The sequence below is a fragment of the Heptranchias perlo genome, chromosome 11 (genome assembly GCF_035084215.1).
Source record: "Heptranchias perlo isolate sHepPer1 chromosome 11, sHepPer1.hap1, whole genome shotgun sequence".
Classification (NCBI taxonomy): Eukaryota; Metazoa; Chordata; class Chondrichthyes; order Hexanchiformes; family Hexanchidae; genus Heptranchias; species Heptranchias perlo.
The window spans coordinates 52,103,833-52,123,389 of record NC_090335.1 but is presented as its reverse complement, the minus strand read 5'-3'; the positions used below and the strand labels follow the sequence as shown (position 1 = coordinate 52,123,389).

At 45.3% G+C, this 19,557-nt stretch overlaps 2 protein-coding genes across 4 annotated transcripts in view; one reads left to right on the top strand and one right to left on the bottom strand.

Moving 5' to 3' along the window:
* The window catches only part of LOC137327333 (uncharacterized), a 69,632-nt gene extending 51,760 nt beyond the window's left edge, over nucleotides 1–17,872 (bottom strand). For both annotated transcript variants that reach the window (XM_067993021.1, XM_067993022.1), the window contains exons 1-2: nucleotides 17,498–17,872; nucleotides 5,576–5,641 (exon numbers count right to left, since the gene is read on the bottom strand). The gene's annotated coding sequence lies outside the window, so the exon portion shown is untranslated. The remainder of the gene's footprint in view (nucleotides 1–5,575; nucleotides 5,642–17,497) is intronic.
* fstl1b (follistatin-like 1b) overlaps nucleotides 1–19,557 on the top strand; it is a 587,712-nt gene that overhangs the window by 471,484 nt on the left and 96,671 nt on the right. Inside the window, exons 1-2 of one of the 2 annotated variants that reach the window (XM_067993031.1) lie at nucleotides 18,016–18,281; nucleotides 18,396–18,452. In XM_067993031.1, coding sequence (XP_067849132.1) covers nucleotides 18,279–18,281; nucleotides 18,396–18,452 — 60 coding nt within the window. In that variant the 5' untranslated portion in view covers nucleotides 18,016–18,278. Of the gene's footprint in view, nucleotides 1–18,015; nucleotides 18,282–18,394; nucleotides 18,453–19,557 lie in introns of those variants that run through there. The other variant, XM_067993032.1, reaches the window with a different exon arrangement.

Below are 19,557 nucleotides of genomic sequence, written 5' to 3'. Positions count from 1 at the left end.
AGGAGGCAACTCTGGGGGCAAGGACTCCCTATGCCAAGAATTCCCGCTTCCCCAACTCAATTGTGCCCCAGTTAAGGCCGAGTCCTGTACACCAAGTGAGATGAGGCTTGCTGGCCTCTGGAAGGGTGTTCACACCATGGAAGTAGCCTGTTTTTTTAAACAATCTGGATTGGCCTTATACAAGGGCCAAAGGGAATATGACTGGGATGGAGGGGGGGACAGGGAGTCGGCAGGGGGGGGGGGAAAGAGAGGCATGGGCCCCACCCTGATGGCAAGCAGGTGTAGGATTAAGCAGAACAGAATTTGTAGGGCTGTAATTTGTAATTTTCTGGTCACATGGGGCAACCTATGCAAATTAGGCAATCAGATTGGAAGCCTGTGGCCAGTGGGGTACCACAGGGATCGGTGCTGGGTCCCTTGCTGTTTGTGGTCTACATTAATGACTTGGATATGAATGTAAAAGGTATGATCAGTAAGTTCGCTGATGATACAAAAATTGGTAGGGTGGTAAATAGCGAGGAGGATAGCCTCAGTCTGCAGGACGATATAGATGGGTTGGTCAGATGGGCGGAACAGTGGCAAATGGAATTTAACCCGGAAAAGTGCGAGGTGATGCACTTTGGAGGGACTGACAAGGCAAGGGAATACACAATGAATGGGAGGACCCTAGGCAAGACAGAGGGTCAGAGGGATCTTGGTGTGCAAGTTCACAGATCCCTGAAGGCGGCGGAACAGGTAGATAAGGTGGTAAAGAAGGCATATGGGATACTTGCCTTTATTAGCCGAGGCATAGAATATAAGAGCAAGGAGGTTATGATGGAGCTGTATAAAACACTGGTTAGGCCACAGCTGGAGTACTGTGTGCAGTTCTGGTCGCCACACTACAGGAAGGATGTGATCGCTTTGGAGAGGGTGCAGAGGAGATTCACCAGGATGTTACCAGGGCTGGAGCGCTTCAGCTATGAAGAGAGACTGGGAAGATTGGGTTTGTTTTCCTTGGAGCAGAGGAGGCTGAGGGGGGACATGATTGAGGTGTACAAAATTATGAGGGGCACAGATAGGATGGATACTAAGGAGCTTTTTCCCTTCGTTGAGGGTTCTATAACAAGGGGACATAGATTCAAGGTAAAAGGCGGGAGGTTTAGAGGGGATTTGAGAAAGAACTTTTTCACCCAGAGGGTGGTTGGAGTCTGGAACTCACTGCCTGAAAGGGTTGTGGAGGCAGGAACCCTCACAACATTCAAGAAGCATTTGGATGAGCACTTGAAATGCCATAGCATACAAGGCTACGGACCAAATGCTGGAATATGGGATTAGAGTAGACAGGGCTGATGGCCGGCGCGGACACGATGGGCCGAAGGGCCTCTATCCGTGCTGTATAACTCTATGACTCTATGACTCCCACTAATCCTGCAAACTCTAGCAGGGTCAGCACCGGAGAGTACCGGGGGGCATAATCCCAGTGTAACTGCCAGGATCATGACCCATGGATTTTCAGGACCAACAATTAATAGATTTATAACCTAAAAAAGGAACGAGAAACGCAGTTGAAATTTCAAGGCCAAAGCCGGCCTCTCACAGCCTTTGTTGGAATGGACTCTGACTGACTATGTGTTTTAATTTTTTTGTTGCTTCGAACCACAGGAAGCAGGGCTTGGTTTCTGATCTTTCCCCATGTCTGGAGGTTTGTCAACAGTGCTTCCAATCAACAACAAGATGTATTTATATAGTGTCTTTAATGTAGTAAAACGTCCCAAGGCGCTTCACAGGGGCATTATCAAATAAAATTTGACACCAAGCCACATAAAGAAATAGTAGGACAGATGATTGAAAGCGTGGTAAGAGATAGGTTTTAAGGAGCATTTTAAAAGGAGGAGAGAGAGGTAGAGAGGCGGAGAGGTTTAGGAAGAGAATTCCAGAGCTTAGACCCTAGGCAGCTGAAGGCACGGCCGCCAATGATGGGGCAATAGAAATCGAGGATGCGCAAGAGGCCAGAAATGGAGGAGTGCAGAGACCTTGGAGGGTTGTAGGGCTGGAGGAGGTTACAGAGATAGAGAGGGACGAGGCCATTGAGGGATTTGAAAACAATGATGAGAATTTTAAATGCGAGGCGTTGCCGGACCGGGAGACCATGTAGGTCAGCAAGCACAGAGTAATGGGTGAGTGGGAGTTGGTGCAAGTTAGGATACAGGCAACAGAGCTTTGGATGATCTGAAGTTTACAGAGGATCAAGCCTGCTACCCCCTCCAAGAGATCAATTCTCACCAGACTATCCTGCCAACTGCTAAGGTGAAATGAATGAGGTCATCCCAACCGTAATAGGTGTGGGAGCTCTGAGATGAGGTAACAACCCCCACCCATAATGTAAGGAATGCAGTTTTAATTGTTTTGATCATCTGCTTTGAATACACAGCTTTTTTTTAGCCTTAGCTGCAGGCTGGACTTTAACCTTGTGTGGAGTCACTTTCTTATAAATACAATCACTTCAATATAACTCATTTCCAAATCCTTTCCATGTAAATATGCTCAAAAAAATCCTGAAATATGACCCATCAATTTCTGCCCCAGTGCTATCAGTGGTAGGGAGAGAAGTGAGACACCCGGTCCAGCACATTAGCAGCGAGACACAGTTAAAATGGCACTGGGAGAAGGGGGACCTGTTCTAGGCTGACATATGTCAGCAAATGTTGATGGTTGGCATGTATGATGGTTGGCATGTCTAAGAGAACTTCCAGCATCTCATAACACCTAGGGTTATTCTCATCAACTATCACGAGCACCAGTACAATTTTACATCCAGCAGGAAGCAGATAGTAAGCTTGATGAGGTAGCACTGGATGAGTCACAATTCATAGGCGAGGAGAACAAGTGATGGTGGCAGAGAAAAGGAAGAAACCTGAGGGCCAACTCAGTTTCATCCTTATCTGCTGTGTCTAGAGATTCTGACCCCACAGAGCCAGAATATAAAAAGATGATTGCTACCTGAACAAGATTAACCACAGGAATAATTCAAATCTGTCCAAAATAACCTACAAGGTCTGGCTAGTATTGTGGAGGAATCTACTAGGCATATCCGTGCAGTGATACAGGTAAGCTTCTCTGCACTGCAGTCTCCCATAGAGTCTATACCATGGCCACCGGCAGCAGATCCTCCAGTGGCAAAGATTCTAAGTTTAGTTGGAAAATCTCTCATGCTTTATGAGTCTTCAACAAGTTGTTGTATCAAATAGAGAGTCTTACCTCAGGTCTTCACAAACCTCATTGCTGCCCTCAGATCTGCTCCCATAGATCATTGATCATGCTGAGGGAGTGCCTTACAACAAACTTATGGTTAGTGAAGGTGATCCATCCTATCCAACACCCCTGCACAAGTGACAGAAGACATGCAGAAAGTGGGCAGGACCAGCCAGTTGCAGCAACATCCAGGCTCGACACCATCCACTTGATTGGCACCCCATCCACCACCCTAAACATTCACTCCCTTCACCACTGGCGCACCGTGGCTTCAGTGTGTACCATCTACAGGATGCACTGCACCAACTCGCCAAGGTTTCTTCGACAGCACCTCCCAAACCCGAGACCTCTACCACCTAGAAGGACAAGGGCAGCAGGCACATGGGAACAACACCACCTGCACGTTCCCCTCCAAGTCACACACCATCCCGACTTGGAAATATATCGCCGTTCTTTCATCATCGCTGGGTCAAAATCCTGGAACTCCCTACCTAACAGCACTGTGGGAGAACCTTCACCACACGGACTGCAGCAGTTCAAGAAGGCAGCTCACCACCACCTTCTCAAGGGCAATTAGGGATGTGCAATAAATGCTGGCCTTGCCAGCAAAGCCAACACCCCATGAACGAATAAAAAAAAACTATAATGGACATGACTGGTGCAGGGAGTTCCAGGATTTTGACCCAGCGACGATGAAAGAACGGCGATATATAATGGACATGACTGGTGCAGCGCCATTTCAGAAGCCAACACGGGAAGGTTCAGGGTCTCCTGAATGCTAATCAACTCTCACGAAAACCCACGAGCCTGCAACCACACTTATTGCTGGCACTGGGGAATCATTTAAAAGTTGTAGGTTAGGGGTTAGAAGTTGCACATAAAAACCAGCATCACGGGGAAGCACCATGGGAAAACATGCTAACAGCACTCACAGAAGACACAAAGTAGATGAATAAATTGGTTGCACTGTATTTAAACTTTGCCGAGAGACTTTGTTCCTGATTGTGTAGAAGAAAGCACAAGTACAGCTGAGGAAGTGCAGAGGAATGTTACCAAAGTGCTTGGAGCAATTTTCTCCCAAAATTTCTTAAAGGGGCAGCTCAATTTCACTTGGAAAAGCACCTGGTGCACCAACCTTCCAGCTTACTGGTGCTTTTTGCAGCGATATCCGCATGGTCGGTGTCCGAGTCTGCTATGGCCCTGTTCGTAAATCTATTCCACGGTTAGACCTTTTTGTATTTGAAAGTTGTGAACCAAGTAGCACTTGATAATGATCTTGGAGACCGTAGCAGGGCTGTACTGTTTTCACTGATCTGTCAAGACTTCTGACATGTTGCTTCAAGATGCCAATGGTGTGCTCTATAATAATCCTGATAGCTCCATGGGCCTTGTTATATGTATGCTCTGCTTCCATCCATGGCAGCCACAAGAATGTCATTAGCCATGGTTGATGAGTGAATTAAAAATGACCCTAAAACGCAATTGGTTCATTTTCAGCCTTACAGAAAACAATTTCTGCAGACAAAACTGTCACTCAGAAGGTCAGATAGATTGAAATGTGAATGATAACAAATGCAGTCAGGCAAACATAATAGCTTCCTGATGATTCAACCTCGCCGTCCAGAATTTTTATTGCACTATATTGGTTGTCTTCGAACATAAAGTTAATGAAATATTGGTAAGCACTTAAAGAGGATCTATAAATAATAAATATTGTAGGTAGTTAGCTCTAGATAAATGGCAGCTGGACAGTTATTTTTCACATCTTTTATTATTGTAATAATCCTATTTACAGGTATTAAATCATTTCAGTGGAGCAGATACACTGAAGTGAGAGTCAAGGACATCACATTATAGCATTTCTGCTTGTTTTAAATTCATTTTCGAATGTGGGCGTCCCTAGCTGCCTTGAAAAAGTGGCGGTGGGCCTTCTTCTTGGAATAGCGGTTTGATACAACTGAGTGGCTTGCTAGGCCACTTTAAAGGGAAGTTAAGAGTCAACCCATTGACTCACGGAGGTAAATCTTAATGTCAAGCCGGGAAGAGTGCATGGAGGGGAGGGGTGGAATTTCCAGACGGGAAACCCAGAAGTTCAATTTTTTTGCAGTAGATTTCCTGCCCGACAACCAGACAGATTGACAGGCGGACTGGAGCAGCTGTGGAGACAAAGATAGCAGGTAAGTCTTAGATCGGGGGGTGGGGGGGGGGGGGGGTGGGGGTTAGGGTCAGAGATCGTGGGCCGGGCAGGGGGGTCAGCCAATCGCGACAGGTAAGCTTGTTGGGCCTGGAAGAAACACTCCTGCTCCTCCTGGCCCACAAGCAGTGCAATAAAATGACTTACCTGTTGATCTGGGCCTTCTCGTCTCTTCTTACGAAACCTGAAGCAGAAGACCCGGGAATCCCAGCCCTTAGGAATTAAAAATAAAAAACCTATTAAAATGGAGGCCCGCAGCCTCCTTAAAACATTTTACTGATCGACCCGCCTCCTGAGCGTGGGTTCATCAATGGCCCTCTGACCCACCTCCATTACAACCGGGAGTGAGCAGGCTGGAGGCGGGTTTTACATTTTTACAATTTTTACCTTCCCACCCGTCCCCACCCGTCCCCAACCCACCCGTTTTTGGGGTTAAAAGTTACCCCATGGTGTGGGACTGGATTCACATATAGGCCAGACTGGGTAAGGACAACAGGTTTCTTACCGTAAAGGTTGCGTTTTTAATTTCCAGATTTTTAAAATAATATTCAAATTCTCAAACTGCCATGGTTGGATTTGAACTCATGTTACATAGAATTACATAGAATGAACAGCACAGAAACAGGACATTCAGCCCAACAGGTCCACGTCGATGTTTATACTCCACGTGAGCCTCCTCCAACTCCATCAACATATTCTTCTATTCCTTTCTCCCTCGTGTTCATCTAGCTTCCCCTTAAATGCATCTATGCTAGTCTCCTCAGCTACTCCTTGTGGCAGTGAGTTCCACATTCTTACCACTCTCTGGATAAAGAAATTTCTCCTGAATTCCCGTTTGGATTTATTAGTGACTATCTTATATTTACCGCCCCTAGTTCTGGTCTCCCCAAGTGGAAACATCTTCTCTACGTCTACTCTATCAAACCCTTTCATACTCTTAAAGACCTCTATCAGGTCCCCCTCAGTCTTCTCTTTTCTAGAGGAAAGATTCCCAGCCTGTTCAATCTTTCCTGATAGGTATAACCTCTCAGTTCTGGTATCATCCTAGTAAATCTTTTTTGCATCTTCTCCAGTGCCTCTATATCCTTTCTATAATATGGAGACCAGAACTGTTCACAGTACTCCAAGTGTGGTCTAACCAAGATTCCATACAAGTTTAACATGACTTCTCTGCTTTTCAATTCTATTCCACTAGAAATAAACCCTAGTGCTTTGTTTGCTTTTTTTCTTACAGCCTTATTAACCTGCATCGCTACTTTTAGTGATTTGTGTATCTGTACCCCCAGATCCCTCTGCTCCTCTACCCCATTTAGACTCTTATTTTCCAAGGAGTATGTGGCCTCCTTATTCTTCCTCCCAAAATGTACCACCTCACAATTATCTACTTTGAAATTCATTTGCCAATTACATGCCCGTTCTGCATGTTTATTAATGTCTTCCTGAATTTTGTTGCAGTCCTCCTCTGTATTATCTATAACCCCCAATTTGGTGTCGTCCGCAAATTTTAAAATTGTACTTCTGATTCCCGAGTCCAAATTGTTTATGTAAATGTTGAAAAACAATGGTCCCAGCACCGATCCTTGTGGAGGATATAATATGGAGACCAGAACTGTTCACAGTACTCCAAGTGTGGTCTGAGTAACTACCTTTAACTCCTTGGCCCCGATATTAGCGGGGAGGCAGGATGGCAGCAGGGAGGTGATTGGGCGCATGGGTAACCCGCCCAATAAAAAATGTCCGTTCCCCACACGATCGCGAGTCAATTGGAACCACTTAACGTGGCTTCTGGGATTGCCGTCAGAAAGCTGCGCAGCAGGCGGACTGCGCAACTGCATCACAGGCTGTCAGCTGGAGGAGCTCTATTTAAAGGGGCAGTCCTCCAATAGCTGCTCCTGGAGCAAACACCCACACACCACAATGGTGCAGCAAAGAGGCAAGGCTGCTCCAAGATTTAGCAATGCCTCACTCCAGGTGCTACTGGATGGGGTGAGGAGGAGGAGGGATGTGTTCTACCCGACGGACGGGAGGAAGTGGCCTGCCTCTGCCACCAAGAAGGCCTGGCTTGAGGCGGCAGAGGAGGTCACCAGCAGCAGCAACATCTCGCGCACCTGGATCCAGTGCAGGAAGCATTTCAATGACCTAACTAGGTCAGCCAAAGTGAGTACACTTACTCATTCTCCTACATTCCGTCTTCCACATCACCGCCCCCACCCCCCAACTCATTCTGCACTGCCAACACTACTCTATCACATCACTCTCCACACCCACTTAAGGCTCATCCTCAACTTACCTGCACTTCCTCACCTCCCCATTAGCCACCCCACCACTACCACTCAACCCAATCCTCATACAATGTCATGGCTCTGTCATATATTCACCCTCTGATGCATCTCTTTCACGACCAGCCGCACCGAAACCAATGCATTCATCGGTTGGCCGCGTCACCATCACTCACTCGCCCATTTATACTTTCTCCCCTTATAGAAGGAGAGGCCAGAATGCACGGGAGAGGGCGAGGACCGGAGCGCGGGCCGCAACAAATCGTCGTCCTCACAGACGCGGAGCAGGAGGCACTGGAGCTCAGTCGAACACCTCGAGTCCCTTTCCGTCGGGGATGCCAAGACTGGCACCTGACAAACATCTGGTGACATAACTAACATTCAGCACACACAATATGAATTGATGTTAACATTCTTGCCATCTTCAGAACCTCAGTACGCTCATCGCAGCATGACACATCTATGATCATGCTTAATATTGCCTTCTGCTCTTTTACAGGGCCTTCACCGACCGCTGTGATGGCAGAGGGAGATTCCTCAGACGCGCACAGTCACATCTGAGCGAGCCATCCACCAGCACAGATACTCACACCTCGGTGGGTCCCAGTCCTCAGTTAGTTAGGTTGGCTCCTAGTGAGTTACCACACACGTGAACAAGAGCAGACACTGGTGGCAGGGGCAGCTGCAGAGAGTCGTCAGTGGGCACACTCCTCTCCAGGCTCTGCTCAGCTGGACGGAGATGCTGAACCCTGGGGGCCATCCTTTAAAAGGAAAATGATCGAGGGACAGCAGCACATTTGCGAAGTGCTGGAACTGGTGCCACGTGCACTCTCCACAATAGCACAGAGGATGGAGGAGTCCAACTTCTGCATGAGTGGAATGGTGGCATAGTTACAGGAGGGAATCTCGAGATAGTGTCACAGACGTAATTAACTCCCTGAGATACTGTCATAGTTAAGTGCAGGAATGTCTGCAATGGAGAGAAGGCTAGCCTCCATTGAGTTTCAAGCACGGCTTACAAATGAGTCAATTCAGGCCCTGACAACGGCCGTTCAGACTCACAGTGAACAACATTCTGCCATCTTAAACAGACGAGCAGATACACTAGCACTGGCCTTAGAAGGCTTCACACATGTCCTCCAAACTCATGTCCAGCAGAGTGGTAAGAGTGATGTGGGCTTGGCCCAGGTGAGGGATGATGGTGAAAGGGGACATGGAAGTGGGGACGCCACGCAAAGTGCTCCCACGTCTCACCCGCTACCCCCCTCTCAACCAGTACCCGCAATGCTGCCTCCGCTCCAGGTGGCCGAGTCTGCCCCTGCACAGGTGTAGATGGGGCAGTCTTTGGAGGGGCCCTCACGGGCATCAAAACCCAGAGGGCGTCAGCCCAAAGCATCTAATTGGTCAGGGCATGAACAAGAGCAACCTGCCACTACCTCTGCTGCAGCCACAGGGGATGCACCACGTAGGAGTAGTCGGAAGAGAAAGGCGAACGTTTTGTAAGCACGAAGAGTATGCACAAGGGTGTTTGTCAGTTGGTCATGTTTTTTTAAAATTTATATTAGCTTTTTGTTAAACTCAATTAAACATTATTATTGTCACCACAACTGTCACGTCTTGGCCATTTTTGACTGGCTTCTGTAATAGGGCCCTTTCATGACGTGCACTATGAATGGCAACACTTGATGCCACCCATTGGGTCACTGTACAGTGGGTGTATGTGTAGTTGCAGGCCTTTTTAAAAAAAATTAGTTCATGGGATGTGGGCGTCGCTGGCAAGGCCAGCATTTATTGCCCTAATTGCCCTCGAGAAGGTGGTGGTGAGCCGCCTTCTTGGACTGCTGCAATCCGTGTGGTGAAGGTTCTCCCAAAGTGCTGTTAGATAGAAAGTTCCAGGATTTTGACCCAGCGACCATGAAGGAACAGCGATATATTTCCAAGTCAAAATGGTGTGTGACTTGGAGGGCAACGTGCAGGTGGTGTTGTTCTCATGTGCCTGCTGCCCTTGTCCTTGTCCTTTTACGTGGTAGAGGTCACGGGTTTGGGAGGTGCTGTCGAAGAAGCCTTGGGGAGTTGCTGCAGTGCATCTTGTAGATGGTACATACTGCAATCACGGTGCGCTGGTGGTGAAGGAATGGATGTTTAGGATGGTGGATGAGGTGCCAATCAAGCGGGCTGCTTTGTCCTGGATGGTGTCAAGCTTCTTGAGTGTTGTTGGAGCTGCACTCATCCAGGCAAGTGCCATCACACTCCTGACTTGTGCCTTGTAGATCGTGGAAAGGCTTTGGGGAGTCAGGAGGTGAGTCACTGTGCAGGGAGGGGTGGGGGGCTGGTGTGGGCGCTGCTCTATCCAGGTGGTGAAAGGACTGGACTCTTCACACTGTCTGATGTTAGGAGAACCGTTCACATATCAGTGACTCCCTGGCCTCACGAGCAGCCAGGTGAGCCACTGCTCTGCCCATAGGTTGCTCCTGCTCCTCCTCCGCCTCCTCCTCCATGTAGGTGGCAGATGTGGACAGGGCCTCCTCAAGCGGCACCCCTCTCTGTTGAGCCATGCACGACTATAATGAGTCCCACTGTCTGGTGTGTATTGAAGCGCTCCCCCAGAACGATTAAGGCATCAGAAGCGCATCTTGCGCAGCCCTATAGCATGCTCAATTGTAGACCTGGTGGCGACGTGGCTGTCGTTATATCGACACTGTTGTTCGGTAGTGGAGTTCCTCAGAGGTGTCATGAGCCACGTGTGCAGGGGATATCTCTTGTCCCCAAGGAGCCAGCCCTTAAGGGTGTTTGGTGCATGGAAGAGGGGCGGGATGTTGGATTCCCGGAGGATGAAGGAATCATGGCAGCTGCCAGGGAATCTGGCGCACACGTGAAGGAATCTCTTGCGATGGTCGCAAACTAGCTGAGTGTTGATGGAGTCATACCCCTTCCTGTTGATGAACAGTCCGGCTCGTGTGGAGGTGCTCATACTGCTATATGGGTGCAATCGATTACACCCTGTACCCGTGGGAAGCCAGCCACGGAGTGGAATCCCACTGCCCTCTGAGGTCGTCCATGGGGAACCCGACGTACTGCGAGTCCCTGCGAAACAAGCTGTCGGTGACCTGCCTTATGCACTTGTTTGCAGACACCCGAGAGACCCCGACGATGTTCCCGGTGGCACCCTGGAATGATCCGGAGGTGAAGAAGTTGAGGGCAGTAGTGACTTTGACAGCGACAGATAAGGAAATGCTGCTCAGCCCAGTCAAGAGCAGCTCGGCATGAAGGAGGCTGCGGATGTCTGCGACTACCTGGCGACTGACTCTGAGCCTCCGTATGCACTGCTCCTCAGACAGGTCCAGGAAGCTGAGCCTCGGTCTGTAGACCCTGTGGCGAGGGTAGTGCCTCCTGCGACGGTGCTTTCTCTGTTGTTGCCCTCTGTGCTGTTGTGCAGGTGCCTGTGGCGCAGCACTGTTGTGGGGCTCCATGTGATGGAGGTGGATGGTGTGCCTGGCGAGGCTGGTGATGTTGCTCGTCCTCGGATGTAGTGGTGAATGCAGTCACAGCGCCCCCCCCCCATCCTAACGGTGAGAGTTTGAGGGGGTCGACAAAGTAGTTAAATATGTTTGAACGGCAGAATTTTGAGTGAAAATACAAAGATCTTGCAGCCAAAACTTTGTCTGAAGTGACAGAGTACCCTGCTGCAATAAATGACGTTTTCTCCCCATCTGTCAAATAAGCATTTGGATCTCCCACTGGCTGCTGGCTGAAACACGTCTGTTGCAACAGGGAGTGTTTCCCACAGCACGAGAAACACGCTGAGGATGCTTCAAAATCGCACCCCTGCCAAAATGTGGAGACAATTAAGTACTTCAAGAACTATGTAAATCATCATCCCACCGGCATTAATTGCTGATGGGACTCCCGCATTTGGGAGGTGCGCATGCACCCAGACGCGTCACTGGGGAACCCGGAAGTCTGCGGGTTGGAGGTGGACTACAATCTGCTTGGGATTTCCCTGATCTTCGAAGCCCCTCCACCCCCAACGCACTCGCTACTTCACTCGAAAATCGAGCCCCTACTCTCTGTTTTCTGTTTTGTCAGCTAGCTTGCTATTCATTCGCTACTTATCTGTTCACTGGATTATTAAACCAGCCCCCTCTGGATTAGTAGTCCAGTAGACTAGTTATGAAGAGTCAAAAAACTGGGGCTTTTTTACTGGAATAAAAGGGACTAAGGGGTGATCAAACAGGGGTTTTCAATATGATAAAAGGCTTTCAGAGGGTAGTGAAAGATTGTTTCCACTGGTTGGCGAATTGGTAACAAAGGAACATAGACTAAAAGATTATGACCAAAAAAATGAAGGAGACATTTTTCACACAGATGGTAACAGTAACTATTGAGACAGCGACTAGAACATGGTTTAAAATGGAATTGGATAAGAATTTCAAGAAAAATGGAAAAGGGCAGGGAAATGGAATTAAAATAGATAGCTTCAATTGAAGAGCTAGCACTGGCATAAGCACAATGGGCCGAATGGCCTCCATCTGTACTATAATTTCTATGATTCTCTATATTTCTTCAGAAGAGGAACCCTGGGTAAATATCAACCAGAAGTGCAAGCAACTGAAGTTAGAAATAGGAACCGTGCGGATATTTATACAGTGGTGTGAAATGTGGTGAAGATCACATAAATAGACAGCTTAAATATTTAATACAGAAGAAACTTCCTAGACCAAGTTATCATGTAGCCAATGCAAAAACATTATAGTGCTGGGGCTGAGATCAACAAAGATAAACCTCTTAGCGCTGATTGGTGCGATAGATTCCATGTTTCATATATGCGCACGAATGAACGGTGACAGCTAGCCTACCGATCGGGGAGGGCAGTGGATCCAGCAACTCCTCCACAGAGCTGTCGAAAGTGGATCTTTAATGGAGTTAGGTAGTGGTGGGGGGGGGGGGGGGGTTGGAGCCAATCGCGAGGATTGCTCCTCCAGGCACCACAAAAATTATTAGAAAAAGGTTTAAGAACTTCTGGCTTGGCCACTCAAGCTTAGTTCCCATAGCACAATTCGAAGAAGATCAGGGAGTTGTCCAGGCCAACATTTATCCCTCAAACACCACTAAAACAGATGAGGCTGAATGTTGCTGTAAAAATAACAGTGAGGCTAACAACGCTTACCATTATTTCTGTGCAAATCGTACAGCAACTTCCAGCGAGCACACAAGCGCAGTTAAACTCGGAAATCCAGAAGTTGTTGTACAAGATGTAATCCTCCTCCGTAAGCTCCGCAAAACGGCATCTCGCTGTCTGGCTCCCCGTTCAAATGAATGGAATAGCGTGAGGTTCCTGCACTGATGTCATAGATATGGACTAATTTCGCCAGAAAAAGTTAGGGCGTGTCCATTCCAATGTAAGTACCCTACTAACAGCGTGGTGTGTCTTAATGACTGCCAAACAACTTCTCTGGCACTGAAAATTAACTTTAACAAGTGTGGAGTCTCATTCCTTCAGATTTTAATTGTTGTTGGACATTTGAAAAAACTGTAAATAAAGTTTTATCTTTTTTACTTTTTCTTTGTCTCTTAATTCAACCTTACTTTCCCTCTCTTTATTTTGCGTTCTGTATCTGATTTGACATTGAATTCACTATTCTGACTTATACTTCCTAGTTCAGTCTCTGCGTGCTCATTAATAATGCTTCAATCTGTTTGGTTAAGGGGCTGCACAGATGCTTGCCCTGTTCACACAGCTCCCAGATGCTCTCTAGAGGGCACGGTGCTTGTTGGCTCGCTAGAGGAACTTGCCGTGCAAAAGCTCATAGAAAGTCTATGGGCAAGTGCAAGTCTAACAGACGGCGAGCACCGTTCATTCACCGCTCACAGGAAAATCTGACCCATTATGGTAGCGGGGGAGTGGGACTAACTGGATTGCTCTTGCAGAGAGCCAGCATGGGCTCGATGGGTTGAATGGCCTCCTTCTGTGCTGTAACCATTCTATGATTCTTCTTTTCTATGATTATCTGGTTATTTATCTCATTGCTGCTGAATTTCCCTGTAATACAAAAGTAACTACACTGTAAAAGTAATTAATTGGCTGTGAAGCGCTTTGGGACGTCCTTAGGTCACAAAAGGTGTTATGTAAATGCAAGTTCTTCCTTTCTTTATGGCCTTGATTCAAGCAATTCAGAAAAAGCCGACAGATTAGTGTGCACATCTGCAGAACAATGCAAAACCCTGAGCAAACTATGGAGATAAGTGACTAGATTTTGCACATTTTCTTATTATTGTATTGAATATGGGTTATGATTTCTTTAATCTGCAGTGCTTGCTTTTTTTATGATCACTGCTGCACACATATATTTAAATGCAAAAATAAGAAAAATTCCAAATTCGATACATGAAATGAAACAGAAAATGATGGAAAGACACAGCATATCCCTCAGCATCTGAAAAGAAAAAAGACAATTAAGATTTTGGGTGTAGACTATTCTGACAAAGAATCTCTATCCAAAACGTTGATCGATCTTTTCTCTTTCCAGATGCTGGTAGACCTTCCTGTGTATTCGTGGCATTTTCATTTTTCGTTTCAATATAAAAAGTGCCAGCCTGTTTTTCACAAGCAAACAATTGAAAATAGTCTGGAGGATTTCATTCAATATAAATTTGCAGATCTCCTGTGGTATTGCTCATAGTGAGTTGAAGGTTTTCTAAGAACAAGGGTGTTACGCCAAAAATTCTAACAGTAAATTTCCTTTGAAATTATGTCAGGCCCACATATGATTTGAAGGCATTGAGATTTTGAAGCTCTTCCTTATCCAATACTTAGCGCAAGAACTGACAGAAGTAGAGGGTAGCTCAAGGACAGTGCTGTTGCAGAGGAATAAATAGATACACTAGGCTCAAGGCATGCTTCCACGAACTCTGCAACAAAGCAGCAGATGCAACTGAGGGAGCTGAAAAATAACCGGTGAAAGAAAAAACAGTCTCAACAGAGTGGTGCAGGGGTGGGGGGGAATGGGGAAGAAGAGGGAATCAGGGAAAATGTTCCAGTGTTTAAGTAGAAATTGTTTCTGGTGAATGTAAACCACAGCCTGAATATATACGATAATCCTTTAGGTCTAGTTGCTATTCTACTAATGCAAATGAATGAAATCAAAAAGGAGCTGTGCAAGAAGAAAGCATCCCAATCAAATGAGAGATATAAGAGGAACTCTGGCAAATAGTAATGTGCTTAGCCCTGGACATAAGTTTGTATGAAGTTGCTATTGACATGCGAATTGGGCAGGTCAACAGCTGGCCCAAACAATGCTCTGGAAAGAATTCTTTGTGACTCTAATTTGGATAAGAAATCAATTTCCAAGCAGTAAGGTTGTTTACTTGGAGATTGGGCACAAAGTATCAAAAGCTTGATGACTTTCCCTGCAGTCTCTGACAAAATCTTGCTCACACAAGAAAAATGAGGCAAAATCTTTAACTATAATGAAAAAAATAGGAAATAGTGTACCGAGTATATAGCTAAGGGTGGCACGACATCAAAAAAGGTATCAAATGACAATATATCAGCACACCAACAACTTGTATTAATATAGTGTCTTTAACATAGAAAAACATCCCAACATGCTTCACAGAGGCATAATCACTTTTTATATTATCCTGCCAGTGCAATTTTAATTATTAATGTCATGTAGACCTGACATAAACATAAGTAAAATACTGCTGTCTGACTTGCTGAGTGTTTCCAGCATTTTCTGATATAAACATGCTTGCTGGGAATTTCCTTGGAGGTTCTCTTGCTCGGCTGCTGAAACTTTGGTGGAAGATTGGTTGGGAAATCCTGTTTACATGGTTTATCCGGAGTTTTTGCTGATCTTATGCTGAAGTTACGCCGGCCGACCGGAAGAAACCCCCAAGGAAACTCCCAGCGGTGATATGCAAATAAGGAGCCAGATTTGAATATAGTTTTATTCAGAGGCCAATTGCTAGCACATTACAAGAGAAACACAGTAACTACCTGGGTCAGAAAAGGTTGCAGTCCATTAGTTCCCATTATTTCTGTAGAACTGTGACGGGGTATTCAACCTTTCAAATGTTAGTGATTATGATTGCTGTGGACTGCATTTTGTTAACATGCATATTTTAAATTACTATTGGTTATCTCTTTTGACTGACACAATTAATGACTGTACTAAGAAACAGCCATACTGTGTTTGCAATGGCAACGCAGCGCAAAGGAAGAAATTGTCATTATTCAGGATTTTATTGGAACTCCATCAAAAAGCAATATAAATTTATAAAGCACCTTATCAGCCTGTATTTTCTTCCACTATTGTCCAAATTGGGTGGGAAAGCAGCAAAAAGGTGGGAAAATTAGGCAGCGAGGCCAACCAGCGTGTTCCTGCCTCCGCCCCATTTGGGAAGACTACTGGCTATCCTTTCTCTGCCTGCTGCATGTAAGTGGGAAGGCAGGGCCCAGCATAGCATCCCTTTTGCCTGCCTTCTATTGTCCACTCACTTCAAGAACCACAAGGCTGTACTGAGCTCTAGTTAGACCCCATCCGGAGTTCTTCATTCAGTTCTGGGCACTGGACCTTAGGATGGATTGGCCTTGGAGGGAGTGCATTGCAAATTCACCAGAATGATATCAGAGCTAAAATGTTTAAATTATGAGGACCAGTTGCATAGACTAAGCTTGTATTCCCTTGAGTATATAAGGTTAAGGGGTGATCTAATTTAGGTGTTTAAGATAATTAAAAGATTTGACAGGATATAGAGACAGAAACTATTTCCTCTGATGGGAAAGTCCAGAACAAGGGGGCATAACCTCAAAATTAGAGCTAGGCCATTCAGGGGTGATGTTAGAAAGCACTTCTTCCCACAAAGGGTCGTGGAAATGAGATGGATGTCCAGTTAATCTGTTTGGATCATATTGGTTAAGGGGGGACTGTTAGTTTAGACACCAGGAATTCTCCTCGCTCTTCTTTGAATAGTACCATGGGATTTTTTTTACATCCAACTGAACAGGCTTTGGTTTAACATCTCATTCCAAGAACATTAGCTTTGACAATGCAGACACTCCTTCAATCATGCAGCATAGTTTCAGCCTACATCATGTGCTCATGTCCTGGAGTGGTGCTTAGGACCTACAACCTACTACTCAGAGGGAAGAATACTTGGATGGAGCCAAGCTGACACTTAGCTGAAATTGTGGCTTTTTTTTTAGATTTTTGTATTGATGTTTAACTTCAATGATTAAAATTATGGTGATTTCCAATATTCCAAACTGACATTTATGGTCATTGAAATGTTTCATGTGGCAACAGGAAATTTCTGCAATTGCATCTATATGGAGCCTGTCCAGGACTTGTTGAGAAAGTAGTGTTGTACAGGCCATGGTGGCAGAGAACATTTCTCCCCCACCCCACAAAATGTCTAACAGTTGTGCTGGCAAGTTTCAGACATAACGACTTCCAACGCTAAGTGTGGGATTCACGAAGTATTCAGAACAGTGCCTGGAACGTTGAAAGAATAAATAGGAAGAGAAGCAAATAAAGAAAACAAGATGTGAGCAAACCAAGTCACAAATGTCAACCCTTAAATCAAAATGTATTCCGATTCATTCATCCCATGCATCAGAAAATGTCTGCTCACGATGTATATAGAAAGAACAAACTCTACTGTGTGTCATTAAATAGTAAATTTGATGGTGATCTGATTTTACTAACGGGTAGCAAAAGTCTTTCTAGTTTTTGATTTCAGAACAAAGACTAGTGTCAAGTTTTTACCACTTTGAACTTCAATTTACCTTCTCAGACGGCAGATTGTGGTTTTACACCTTTAATTTCATCCGAGGAGAGAAAAATTACGAAACGTCATTCTTTTCAATTCTAAAATGTTGCAATGAAACACAACAAAATGCCCCCAAATCCAGCGGGCCGCATTAGGGGAACGGAGTCTAACTTTTCACTCGGACTGACGCAGAATTTTTAACCACAGAAATATGCGAAATCCCGAAAGATAAAGACATCTGCAGAACAGAATGACCGCGGAGCAAATTGTATTAAATGTTGTGAGAAAGTACTTGTTTCAAAACTTCAAAGTGCTCCACAGACTTGCAAACTTTCAAACGTTTCCGTTATCTGACTGGCCGCATTGATTTATGACACTTAAAGAATAATAAGCTTTTCTCATTCCCAATGTTCTCAACTTTAAACGATCATGTGATCGCGATTCCTCCAATAACAACTCCAAATTCCTGCAGCCATTCCTTTAATCTCACTTACCCCCTGATTTATTCTATCAAAAAAAGGCAAGATCGGCTAAAATTGGCAAAATCTGAGAGTAAGACACTTGATCTGATGAAAGGATTGCCCCTTTCTCCGCCGGATCTCTGACAGAGTTTGTAAAGCTTTTGCAAATATGATGTTTTAGTGTTTGTTCAAAGTCACGTCACAGGGGAGTGGAACTGCTTTAAATCTCGGAGTCCTGATCAAATTTCCTCCAATTCTACCGCTCTCCGCCTTGTGTGAACTGCATTCCTCTCCCCTCCCCTCTCTCACATCTCTTTCAACTACGATCACTCCAAGATGGTAAGAAACTCATTCCGCTTTCTTTAATCGCGTTCATTTCTGCCTCTTCAGTTTTTTCGCACAGCCAAGAGTAGCATTTTGTTGCATTTACAATGTTCGTTTTATTTTAAACAGGTATTCAAAAGTATTCCGTTTTTTGTCCTTCTGACCATCGCCTTGATATATGCTGAAGTAAGTTTGACCTCTTTCCCCCTTTTCAGTCGATCGTTGCATTTGGCTAAAAATTGAACCATTTTGCTTTGCAGGCTTGGGCGTTATCATGGTAAATCGATCCTGGTTTTCTAGGTCGTGCGGGACTTTGTAGAACTGTTACATTGCAGGGAAAGTAATCCGTTCGTGTTTTTATATGTATATGACAAATGGATCGTTAAACCTGTTGTTTATGGATGGGGAGGTTAACGTTTGATTTGCTTGCTGCTGACCTACTTGAGTTGCATGTTGAGAGAGAGAGAGATCACGAAGGCATGTTGGAAGAGAGAGGAGCTGATAGGGGTTTTATGATGTTAGTGTGAAAAAAAATCAGATACGAGCCCAAATCTGGTGAGGGGCTTTGTATGCAAACTGTGAAACGGGAATGGGCTAGAAAGTATGGCAAGTTGTCTTCATGCAAATAGGGGGAAAATTCTGTATGCGCGACATGAAATTTAGGGAGTACACAAGAATGACTTAACTGGAAATTTCGGAGAATCCACGGTCCCTAAAATTACTTTTTTTTGAAGAAAGGAACTTTTTTTGGAATGCAAGGATGTAATCCCACTTTAGATCACTCTCTGATAAATGGAGAGGGCCTCATTCTAAAGCAAGCCCTCCCCCGCCAATGACCAAGAGATGGAGACTCCGCTTCCTATCCTCCCTCCCCGCGTTTTGCGGTTTAAGTCATATCCACCACTGGGTTCTATAAATTTATCATTGATTTGGTACTTTGGTTGTCTATACTGTACCAGGAAAAATGTTTAGATTGTCTCACCTTTGCTATGAGCAGCATTCCAAATATCCACCACAGACAGCCCAAAGCACCGTTTCTTGTAGTTTCAGTGTGTTACCGGGATTTTAAATAAGATTCTGCATACTCAACAAAAGACATACAAAGAGTTTATCTAACTGGTCTGAAGATGAAAGTTGTACAGCATGTGATTTATTGCCAAAAGTTAGACCAATCCTTCAATTTTTGTGTTTTTAATTTAATGGCAAAAGGATTTGCTGATTTAGCCTAATGTACATCTGTAAAATAAATCATTAGAATAATCATTAATGCTATTTTTAGCATGTTGATTAT